General features: G+C 40.8%; 1 protein-coding gene across 1 annotated transcript; it reads left to right on the top strand.

Annotated features, from left to right (window-relative positions):
• The first annotated feature begins 2,041 nt into the window (after positions 1 to 2,041).
• Positions 2,042 to 2,862, top strand: LOC138149615 (methyltransferase N6AMT1-like). Its single transcript, XM_069072778.1, has one exon. It carries the CDS (start codon positions 2,124 to 2,126, stop codon positions 2,625 to 2,627), a length of 504 nt encoding a protein of 167 aa, XP_068928879.1. The 5' UTR covers positions 2,042 to 2,123; the 3' UTR covers positions 2,628 to 2,862.
• The last annotated feature ends 9,460 nt before the right edge of the window (positions 2,863 to 12,322 follow it).

The following is a 12,322-nucleotide window of genomic DNA, read 5'->3' as shown; positions in this document are numbered from 1 at the left end:
ACATGGAGTCTGAGAGTGAGGAATAGGGGGTTAGGGATAGAGGGGAAAAGGAGATTCTAGGAAAGTAGAGGAAGTTAATCTGACTGACCTGACCTGACCTATAGCTAGCCAGTTCACTCATCTCCAACATGTGTGTTAGAAACTGGAGGGAGGTGGGGGAAGGAGAGATTATAACTGTCTCACAAGATACCAGTTGTCTGAGCCTGTTAAACTACCACCATAAAGCAGACCTCCCACCATTCACACCAAAACAGATGGAGACTTGATTATGGGCACCAATAAAAAGGAAAATTGGTGAGTGAAGCTTGTACCATTTTTATACTACATTGACCCCCACAAAACCTTGGCAGGTTGGAGGCCTGCCTGCTTTTATGTGACCAGGAGACACAATCTCAAAATCCTTCATCTTCCATTGAAAGCACTGTATGTCATTGGGGCTGTATGGCTCAGGAAGAAGATTCCTCCTGGATTTATTTCCCTGAGTATCAATCACCTCTAAGTTTCACTTTAGAAAGTTTTCTTCATGGTTAATAGGAAGAAAAATCTCAAGTCTTACCACCAGGACAGTGTGAAGGGGAAACTGTCAAGGGAAAAAAAAGTCTCTCATCTAGGTCCACACAATGATAAGATAAAAGAATGCCAGAGAGTGAAGAAACTGATTCCCAGAGAGGGCCAGAAAGTAACGGCAAAGCTGGGATTCAAAGCTATTTTTTTTTACTTCAAATCCTAAACTCTTTGAAATACATACTAATGTACTGTATTCAAATACTCCTCTAGATCTTGGGAAACAATATGCCACAATGGAAAGCACATTGCATTTGGAATCCAATGGTGTAAATTCAAAATCCAACTGTACCACTGGTTAGTTGTAACCTTTAGTTACTCATGTAACCTAAGACTTAACTTCTTCATCTCTGACAGGAATTATTTTATTTGAACTACCTACCTTATAAATCAAGGCTATTAATGCACTAAGAAATTTTAAATAAAAAAAAACCACCTAGTAAATTCTGTTACCTCCCATGGGACCTTAGGGAAGTCATTTAATGTCTCTTGGTCTCATTTTACTCACTGGTAAAATGAGAGGTAGGGGATTAGAGTAGATGAGCTTTGAGTTCCGTTCTGCTTCTAGAACTATGATCCTAGGATCCCACTCACATATGGTCAGATTGATTTTTATTTTAAATATAATTTTTGCTGACAGATTATGACCTGTCTAGGCTGTGTGTTATTTGGCATCCATAGGGGGAAATACTAAAGGCTTGTGAAATGGACAGGGTATTTTTCATCTGGAGAGGCAGTCTTCAGAACATGGGCCCTCCATCTGTGTGGTCATGATTTCAGTCAGAGAACCAATACTTTCCTTCTCTGAACTCAGCCTCCTCGTTATGTATGCCCTGTTGCCCTCTCTTACCCAATAGGTTGGTGCAGGGAGACATTACCATGATGACCAGAAGCCAGAGGAAATGATGTGCTGTCCTGCTCTGGGAGAGTAAGGACCAGCCAGATGTTCAAGGGGAATGAAGCCAAGATGAAGGGGCCTGATTCAGACCATTTCCATGAAGATTTGGAACAGAAATGTCATTGCCTTTGGCCTTTCCAGTATTGGGTTGACTCGGGGGAATTTGAGGGCATTAAAGCAGTCATGAAGCCCAGGTTCCTTTCCCTAAGCTGAAACATCCCAGGTAGAAGACAACTGAATATAGATCCACTTAGAAATTCTATGATCACTATATAAAGTGAATCTAGGATTCTACATCATTATAAAAAACCAATGGTAACCCAGGAGAAGAGATAATGAAATATACGTATTCCCTCTTCTTGGCAGAAAGGAAGAGACGGAATGTTTCACATGTTGTCAGAAGTGGTTGGTCACTATGTTTTCATTATAGAGAAGGTTCAAGTTAAGGTTGGAGGGGAAGATGAAGGCATACCCCAAAATAATTATGATGTGGAAAACAAAAAGTATCAATGAAACTTTTTTTAACATAAATTTTGGCTCTACTGGCAGTGCCGGAAAGGAAGGGGCGGGGACGGAAGGCGGTGCCAGAGGGCGGCCGGAAGTGCGTGGTCTGCTCCCGTTTTATCTTCGGAATCGCATTTAACACTGACTCTGAGTAGAGATGTGCCTTGAAATAGGATCAGGATCTGGCATCGTATCTGCATTCCTGGCTTCAATTATTGGCCCTCAGGCTTTGTATATGTGTACTGATATCAACCCAAAAGCAGCTGATTGTACTTTGGAGACAGCACTGTGTAACAAAGTTCACATTCAGCCAATAATCACAGATTTGGCCAAAGGATTGCTACCAAGGTTATCCAGCAAAGTTGATCTTCTGGTATTTAACCCACCCTATGTAGTAACACCTTCTGAAGAGGTAGGAAGTCGTGGAATAGAGGCAGCTTGGGCTGGTGGCAGAAACGGCCGAGAAGTCATGGACAGATTCTTCCCTTTGGTTGCAGACCTACTATCACCAGAAGGATTTTTCTATTTAGTCACTATTAAAGAAAACAATCCAGATGAAATTATGGAAACAATGAAGAAATATGGTTTACAAGGCAAAATTGTACTTTCCAGACAAGCAGGACGAGAAATTCTTTCAGTCCTAAAGTTCAACAAGTTCTAATATATGTAATGTGAAATGTTCAGTCACTAGTACTTTTAAAGCCAAAGTTATTTTTAGAGTCAGGTAAAGATGTAAAGTATAGTTTTTAAGTGTTGAGAACAATTTAGGTAAACTATTTAAGTTAAACCAGTGCTTTTCAAAATATAATATGTGGCTTTTCAAGAAAAGCCTCTTCTGGCTTTAAGGTAAGTCAGAGAGGCTTATTAAAGTATTCATGAACATTAAAAAAAAAAAATTTGGCTCTACTGGCCTCATTATTCCTTGAAACCTCAATGAATTTAAATGTAGGTACTCTTTTCAATGGTGCAGAAAGAAGCCCATCTACCCATGTCTTCTCATTATGCAAGTGCTGTCCATGCCCCCTTGTAGAAGGTGTACCCTATGTGCCTGAAAATATGTCATAGATTCCAGAATAAAGGGAAATGTGCTTTTAGCAGTAGAAGTGAGGAGTCATTCTCCAATTGATAAATGGTCAAAGGATATGAACAAAGAAATAAAAGCTATTTATAGTCATGTGAAAAATGCTCAAACACTATTGATTAGAGAAATGCATGTTAAAACAACTTTGAGGTACTACCTTATGCCTATCAGACTAGCTAGCATGAAAAAAAAGGAAAATAATAAATATTGGAGGGCATGTGGAAAAATTGGGACACTAATTCCCTGTTGGTAGAGTTGTGAACTGGTCCAACTACTCTGCAGAACAATTTGTAACTATGCCCAAAGGACTATAAAACTGTGCGTAACCTTTGACCTAGCAATATCACTATGCATTTTAAAGAGATCACAGAAAAAGTAAAAAGATCTATATGTACAAAAATATTTACAGCAGCTCTTCTTGTGGCATCAAAGAACTGGAAATTGGGGGGATTATACATCAATTGGACAATGTTGAACAAATTGTAGTCTATGATCATGATGGAATACTATCATTCTATAAGAAATGATGATCAAGATGGCTTCAGAAAAACCTGGGAAGACTTATATGGACTGATAGAAAATCAAATGAGCAGAACCAGGAGAACGTTGTACACAATAACAGCAATATTGTATGGATGATCAACGGTCAAACTTAGTTACTCTGATAAAGACAATGATCCAACACAGTTCTGAAGGCCTTACAATGAAAGATACTATCTGCCTCTAGAGAGAGAACTGAGGGAGTCTGAGTGCAGACTGAAACATATTTTTTTCCCCTTTATTTTTCTTGTATTTTTTTTTTCTGGTAACATGGGTAATATGTAAATATGCTTTGCACGATTTCATATATATAATTGATTTCATATTTCTTGCCTTCTTAATTAAGTGAAGGGGCAGAAAGGAGAGTAAGAATTTGGAACTCAGAATTTTTTCAAAAGTGAATGTTAAAAAATGATAAATTTATTTTTAACAAAATTATATATGTGACCAAGTTGAAAAAGTTAAATGAATTCACTCTTCAGGAGATTGATCCCAAGTAAGCTGAGTTCCTAAAAGCCAGGAAAGACCAGACAAGGGACAAACAGCTCCACCTTGGGAAATTCAAGTAGGTGGCAGCAGACTTTGTCTTGGCTTCCAAGTGGGCTCCAGAAGACAAACATGAGATCAATGGGAAAAGAAGACAGTAAATTAAGCTTAAGAAAGTTATTTATGTTCCTGGTCATTAATAAGAGAATTTTAGGTTAGGATTAAATAGCAGAGACTCTGTTTTGTAACTGTTTTGTGTGCTACAGATATGTTTTGCACTCTCCAACTGCCATACCTTTTTTCATTATGTTTCTTATGCCTAGAATACCCTTTTTCCCACTCTTTTGAATTTCTATACACCCTTTAAAACTCAACTCAAAAGCCATCTTTTGCAAAAATCCCTCATAGATTCCTCTGTCCCCCCAGAGAATAACAACCCCCCATCTCTGACACTATGGAACATTTTGCTTTGTAATCTTAATCTAAGGCACCTATTTGTTACTGTGTATAATAATGGTGTCAATTTCTTATCCCTCTCCTTCTTAGACTGTAAGTTCCAGGAGGGTAGGAAAAATTCCTTAGCTAAACTTTATACCTAGCCCCGAATGTGTGTATGTATGTGTAATAGATATTATTAATTGCATTCATATTTGTCAATCTTATTTTTTTAACATTGGGGAATCTTATTTCTTTTTTAATTTTCTAATTTTAAAATTTATTTTATTTTTAATTTATGGGATAAAACAAGCATTTCTATAACAGTATAATAAAAATGACTGTACATGAAACTGTAAATCTATTATGTACAACTTGCTATTCCTTTTAAATATATAATAAAGTTATCAAGTAAATTTCTCCTTTTTTATCAAGTTCATTTTTACTTCCCTACCCTTCCTATAGCCTGCTTTAGTCTTTAATCACCACCCTATAAAACTTTTTCTTATAGGTCATAGGAAGAGAAGCTTAAAGATCACCTAGTCCAACCCACTCATTTTACAAATGAGGAAACTAAGGCCCAGAGAGGGGATGGTTTTTGCCCAAAGTCACACAGTTATGCAATGGAAAAACTGGGATTCGAACTCAGGTCTTCTGACCCCAAATCCAGGGTCACTTTCATTATATTGTGCTGTAATAAGTGAGATTAAAAAAAAAATGAGATCCATGTGTCCCATGTGCCCACTGACTTAAAGAATGACAAGTTGGATGAGCCAATGATAATGACCTATCTTATTCACACTACTTTCTGTAATTCTTTCTGCACTTTAGCCAACCTGGGCTACTCTATACCTCCTCCCCGCACACATGCCTAGCCTCTGTTTGTTTGCTTAATCTGCTCTCTACACATGCAGCATCCCCTCTCCTTCTTTGCCTATGGAAATCCTACCCATCAATAAAACCCAACACAAACGCCTCCTCCTCCATGAAGTCTTCCTTGACTGCTTCTCTGTAATGGTGTTCTTTCCTCCTTGAACCTTAGCACTTTGTTCTGTACTTGCCTAATCCATTTTCCATGTGTTACTGCATAAAAGTTATCTATGTATTTATCATCACACTCCCCTCTACTTTCAATACATAGGTAGTCTAGACTTCAAAATACTCCTTGTTTGTTTGTTTATCAGTGTAGAAGGTCTAAACCTATTATCTGCAAATAATTGGTGCTTAATAAATGTTGTTGTGCCATTGTTGTTCATCCTTCAATTTTGAAGGGACCAATGACCTCACAAGGGTGATAACTTCCTATTAAATTGTATTCAAGTGAGGCAGAGTTGCATGCACTAAGTCATCAACCTCACTCTTTCTTCCTGAGTCAAAAAGACCAAAGTCAGAACAACTGACAATGGCCCGGGAATGCACTGGACAAACCTTGGCATCTTTAATGTCTGACCAAGTTCTAACCACTCCACAATGCTTGCTTCAGCTGACTTCATTGCTCATTCTGCTGGGAGGAGTCTTCACATGCTTGGGGTAGACATCTCCATAACTCACTGACAGTTTTGAGGACTGTGGGTTACCCCCAACCTTGTTTAGCCCACCTGCCAAGAAAGTTTTACCAAGGTGTGGCCACTGCACATGCTACAGCTTCTTGGAGCCACAGGAGAGAGTTGGGTGACAGGTGGACAGCAAAGGTGGATGGGCTTGACAAGCCCTCACACCAGAGGAGCTGGTCCTCCCTGAACACCCCATATACTCAACAATTAATTAATTCAAATTAGTTTAATAAATATTTGCTGTATGAATGAATTAATGATATGAATCCAAGTATTTAACCATCAAATATCCCCAAGGCAAATAAGGAAGAGAATGCATGTCCTTATTTTACAGAATTAGATACCGAGGCCCCACAGTAACATATTTATCTTCTTGTCCCAAGAGGTTATCCAAAGAGCGCACCAATTTGAGTCTCTCTTTCCAATTCTGGGTGATGACCACATATCCTCCAGTTATAGGGGTACAGGGGTTGGAAAATAACCAAAGGAGTTTGAGGAAAATGGGGGGATAGGAAATGCCCCTTTAAAAAATCATTGGGGCCTAATCCAATGCAAGTACTTGTTAAGACAAATGCCCAGTGAAGTTTCAAAGTTGCAGGGAGGGAGATTTTCATTCAATTATCACCAAAGCTGAAACTTTCAGGGAGAAGCCTGTGGTGTAGTGGAAGCAGCACTAAAATGGGGGTCAAAAAGCCTGTGTTCCAATCCCAGTTCTGTCACTTACTGTTTGTATAACCTTGACCTTTTCCTTTTCTAGGCTTCAATTTCATAGGATCTGGAGGAGACCGCAGAGGTCATCTAGTCTGACCCCCCTCATTTTACAGATTAGGGAATTGTGCCTAGGACTTGCTGGGAAGTCAGACAGTTTTCTGAGGCAGCATTTGAACCCAGGCCTTTTGAGACCCCAGAACCAGCACTCTTTCCACGGTACCTGTATTACTTTCCGTTTCCTCCTCTGTGTAGGAAGGAGTTAGACTAGTTAGTTATTAATCGATCTCTATGGTCCCTTCCAGCTGGGGTGGAGGTGGGGGTGGGGGCGGGGGGCGGGCAAGGAGCGGAGGGGGAGTGGGAATTCGATACTGAGTCAACATGTGAAACTTTGTAGCATCTCCCAAAGATCTGCTACCTCAAGGGCTGGTAGCTGAAGCCAATATTTTGCATACATTAAGTCATGGCATTTAAAACACCAACATTTCAACAATTAGAAGAATTCGGAATCTGATCTTGGAGCTTCAGACAAGATGACATTGTCAGCTCTTCTGTTTGGAATGGATCGATCCCCCCCCCCCCCCCCCCCCGCCCAAGCTCAGTTATTCCCAGCCTCCCCCACTCAGACACAGCACCTTGTATGCCTGTACCTTGAAGCAAAGAAATGAGATAAAAACTATTGATTAGCAAGGCGCAGAACAGAGTGGCGTGTCTGTAACCTTCCTTTGTCTTGAGACTAGAGAGCTGAGGCAGCAGTAATCGGATTCTGCGGGAGTAGCCCTGGGATGAGGTCACACTGCTGAGCAGGAACGGAAAACGCCGCAGTCAGCGAGGCCGACCGCAGTCAGCGAGGCCTCCCGCAGCAAGCGGCCGGAGTTTGGAAGGTGGTTTGATGAATGCGCTTTTTGAAGGTTATTTTCTCTGGAGGCAAAAGTTGTGTAGGTCCACGTCTGGAAGGTAGCTGGCGGTGGAAAGGAATGCTTCCCATCCTTTCCCTTTCTTGGAGGTGCGGGGGGGGGGAGGGGGAGGACTGACGCAGGGGATTGCTTTTAGGATAAGAGAATTTTAGTTAGAAGGACTCTTAGAAGAACCAAGTAGTCCAGTTTTTTCATCTCTCTAGGCCTTGATTTTCTCATCTGTAAAACGAGGAGATTGGACTAGGAAATCTTTCAAATCTCTTCTAACTTTAAATCTAATCTAAATCTAATTTAAATCTAAAATCCCCTAATTTTGTTTTAAAATATATTTATTAAAAAGTTTTGTTTTTACATTGCCTAACTTCGCTCCACCTTACCCCCATTCCTTCCCCTTCCCCTTTCCCATATATACAATGTTCCATGCCAGTGGGGCTCCCACTTCTGGAAAGAAGTGGAAACTCCCTTATTTTATAGGAGGAAATAATCTCAGATGAGGGGAGTGACCTGTACAAGGTCATACTCACTAGGTGAGCAAGAAAGCCAGGTGATTCCCAAATCCAGTGCCCCTTTCACTGCAGGGTTCTTCCTTCAGCCCTTGAACTCTTTGGATTATAAAGGGGGTGGGGTTGGAGAGGAAAGGGACGTTGTATTTGGGCTTAAGTCATGTCATTAGAAGGAAGGACAATCTATTAGGTGGCTCTTCCCACCAAACAATTTAAGTCTTTCTGTAACAAGAAGAGCTTCTGAATTCAGAAACAAGAGACATGGGTTTGAATCTCAGATAGATGTATACTTGCTCTGAGGCTATAGACTTGACACTTCTGAATTTTAGTTTCTTCGTTTTAAAAATAGGAACATTATTATAAAATAGGAACAATCCTCACAGGATTGTTGCAAGGAAACACTTTGCCAACCTTAATGCTCTATAAATTATGAATCAGTAGGTGTAGCAGAAAGAAAAAAAGCATCAGACTTAGAATCAGAGGATCAGGGTTCAAACCCTGACCTATCCTGCTTGTGTGAACCTGGGCAAGTCACTGAACCTCTCTGACCCTCAGTCTCCTCATCTATAAAATAAGGGAGGCAGACTTGATAGCTTTTGAGGTCTCTTTAAGCTCTAAAGTCATGATCCAATGATCTCATTATTATTCCTCCCAGACCTTGTTCCAGATGTTATCCAACTACTGGTTCTGGTTTCTCTTGAAGAGAACCTGCCAGAATTAGGATCATAGATTATAGATATATGATTCATATATTTCAAGTTGGATGAGACCTTAGAGGTCATCTAATCCAACCCCTACATTTTAGAAATGAGGAAATTGAGGGCTCAGAGAAGTACAGTGACTTGCCCAGCTACTATATGGCAGACCCAGGTCCTCTGACTCCAGATTCATCACTTTTCCCACATGTTGTGTCTTTTTACCAATGGCAGAAAACATAGTCTTATCTATCCCTTTTATGACTAATGGTACCTGAATGCAAGTACATTCAGCCTAGGTATGACTCATTGGGAACAGCAGTCCATATTAATGCCATAACTATCAGTAAAACAAGTCTATGGGCAACAGTGAAGAATGAATAGAAAGCATTGACTTGGTCAGAGGCATTATCCTTTAGGGGAGAAGTGGAGGAAAGCAGAGATTTTTGGTGTTTTTAGGGAGGATCACAATTAGCACTGCCAAGCACATTAGAGGTTTGTCTTTCCCAAAGTTCTCATTTTACATTTTGCTCTCCTGGATCTGCCTCTCCCTCTCTGGACTTCACCACCATGCCTCAGGTGCCTTCTTCTGGTCTGACCTCAGCACCAGTATCTTCCTAACCCTAGAATGTTGCGTTTCTCCCATGGTCCTTTTTTTCCCATTGGTAAGCTCCAATTGGAGCCTCCTTTTTGAGAAAGGGTCCAGGCCAGCCATTTTTTATGCGCTTTCTGGTTCCATTTCTGACCCTCCAGACTTCTCCAACATCCCCTGACCACATCTCCCTTTTCAGCTCTCTTTTATGTATATTCCCCCATTAGAATGCAACTCTCCTTGAGGGCAGGGGCTTTCTTTTTGCTTGCGTTTATATACCCTGTGCTTAGCATAGAGTCTGCCACATATACTAGATCATGGCATTTAAAAAAACCAACATCTTAATAAATGCTTATTGTTGAGTTACAGATGAGGAAACTGAGGTCCAGAGAGGTAAAAAGTAGTAAGGGTCAGAATTAGTATTAGAATTCAAGTTCTTTGCCTCCAAATCTAGCATGCTTTCTGAGACTATCTCCTGAGTGACCAAGTGTTTTCCTCAGAGAAATACCTATCAAAGAGCTCACTCAGACCCCAGCCTGGGGGGATGTCATAGAACCTCAGGGGAGGAAGGGATGCCAGAGGTCATCCCATGGAAGCCTTCAAGCTGGCTATCACTGATTTGGGTAGTAATAACCCAGATAAGCTCCCTGAAGGTAGGCACTGTCTTTTGCCTCTTTATGAATCTTCAGAACTTGATGCAGTGTCTGGCACATAGAAGGCACTTACTAAATGTTTATTGATTAATTAATAAAGTCAGGGTTGTGGTCATATCAAAGAAAGGAAGGCACACAGCTAGAGAATTCAAGGGTGAAGGAATTCAGGTTGACTAAATGAGAGGACTAGGGATGATCAGACCTAACCCTGTCTATCTGGTCGTTTTCAAAAACCACCTCATTGACTTTCCCAGATGTGAATGGAGAGCAAATCAGCTTGGTGGACAGGGTGCCTATTGGTGTGGAAACTAGCTGGCTAGCCCCAAAATCAAGATACCTGAGGTGCTGTGGTTTTTTCTTTTGGGATACAAAGCAATTTCCTTTGGAAACAAAACAATTTTGGTTTTGTTCAGTCATTTCAGTCATATCAGACTCTCTGTGACCCAACTACAGCTAGCATTTAAATAGCACTTTAAGATGGGCATTTGCTTTATGCATATTATCTCCCTTATCCCTTTGATGAGTTCCTCCTGGGGCCATTTTGTAGAGATATATGAAAGCAAGGACTATCTTACCGTTCTATTTGTCTCCCCAGAACCTAGCATAGTGCTTTAAGTGATGCAAACCAACCTTTATTTCCTTCCTGGCTCAACTTCTGACTTTCCTAAATCTGCCACCATGCCTCAGCTGCCATCTCACCCTGAATCTTCCCTTGGTGCCTAGGGCCTTCTCATCTGAGAACATCTCTCCACAATATGTGCCCCTTTCTCTTACTAGTGAATTCCTTTTAGGGCCATCATTTTGGGGAGGAGCCCAACTTGTCAACTTTCATTCCCCTCCAGTTGTGTTTCAGACTTTGCCACCATGCCCCTGTGTAATGTTAATGGGATATAAGATCTTCCCTACCCATTAACAGGCCTCACATGGAGCCCATTAAGGGAAGCTTGCTTAGGGGAGGCTTACTTGTAGGAAGGCTTTCATACCATTTGTTAATTTGTAATTAGGCAGTGGGTCATGAGGGTTGTGATGCCCTCTGACCCTGAAGAAGGGTATATATACTCTGAGGTTAGCATTTTGCTTTTAGGCTTACTCATTGGAAGAGTATTCTTGTGATTTGACCAGATGAGACTCTGAGTAACCATTAAGGAGCAAACCCCCCCCCCAGCCTTTGAAAAACCCATATGTTGGTGCTTCTCTCTCTCTGGTAACTAGGTATGTATTGCCTTGGTCAGACAGTTGACTCTGTCTATTGATCTGTACTAATTTCTCAGACAGTTAGAAGCCCTGTATGTTGGTCTTTATTTTTCTGCTTATATTTTCTCTGTTTATATTTTCTCTGAAGTTCAGAGTGCTGACTTGTCCCCTAAACTAGTTAATGTAATTAGAAAAGATTGTTGACCCTTTAAACAACTATATTTCCTAGTAAAGCAGATCTAAGAACCTGTGCTAGCAGCCATTCTGGGTTTGCCAGTGTGGTTGCAACTACATCCTGTCCAGGGACCTCCCTTGTCCAGGGACCTCCCCTGCCTTCCTCTGACTTTTCAGTTTCCTTTGAAGTGTTGTCTGCCTCAGTTAAAATTTAACCTTTCTGAGTGTAGGACTTTTTTTCTCCCTTTCATTGTATCCCCAAGGCTTAGTACAATTCCTAGCTCATTGGAGAAGAAACTGAGGCACAAAGAGGTTGAGTGGGAGCCATACAGTGTTAGAAGTAGAATTTTATTTCAAGTCTTCCTGATTTGAGGTCCAGCACTCAATCTACTATACCATCTATCAGTCTGAGATTTCCAGAATATTCAACAAGCATCAAGCAACTAGGTATTCCAATGGATAGAGAGCAAGACTTGTAGTCAGAAGGACCTGGGTTCAAATCCAGCTTCAGACACTTACTAGCTGTGTGACCCTGGGCAAGTCACTTAACCCTGTTTGCCTCAGTTTTCTTATCTGGAAAATAAGCTAGAGAAGGAAATAACAAACTACTCCAATATCTTTGTCAAGAAAACCTCCAATGGGGTCATGACTGACATGACTGAACAACAACAAAATTCCCTCATTTGATGTCTAGCACTCAATCTACTAAACCATCTATCCGCCTGAGATTACCAGAATCCTCTACAAGCATTACCTCAACCGATCCTCACAACTACACTGTAAAATTTACAAACAGTGCAAGTATGAGTATTCCCATATTGTAGA

The sequence above is a fragment of the Petaurus breviceps genome, unplaced genomic scaffold (genome assembly GCF_028583685.1).
Source record: "Petaurus breviceps papuanus isolate PSGF00001 unplaced genomic scaffold, PetGlider_PUasm1.0 90847, whole genome shotgun sequence".
In the NCBI taxonomy this organism is placed as follows: domain Eukaryota; kingdom Metazoa; phylum Chordata; class Mammalia; order Diprotodontia; family Petauridae; genus Petaurus; species Petaurus breviceps.
Note: the sequence above shows the minus strand (reverse complement) of the source record. Positions and strands in the feature narration are given on the sequence as shown.

Bases quoted from the DNA above. Each gene is read 5' to 3' on its own strand.
- LOC138149615 (XM_069072778.1), top strand. From the start codon at position 2,124: ATGTGCCTTGAAATAGGATCAGGATCTGGCATCGTATCTGCATTCCTG.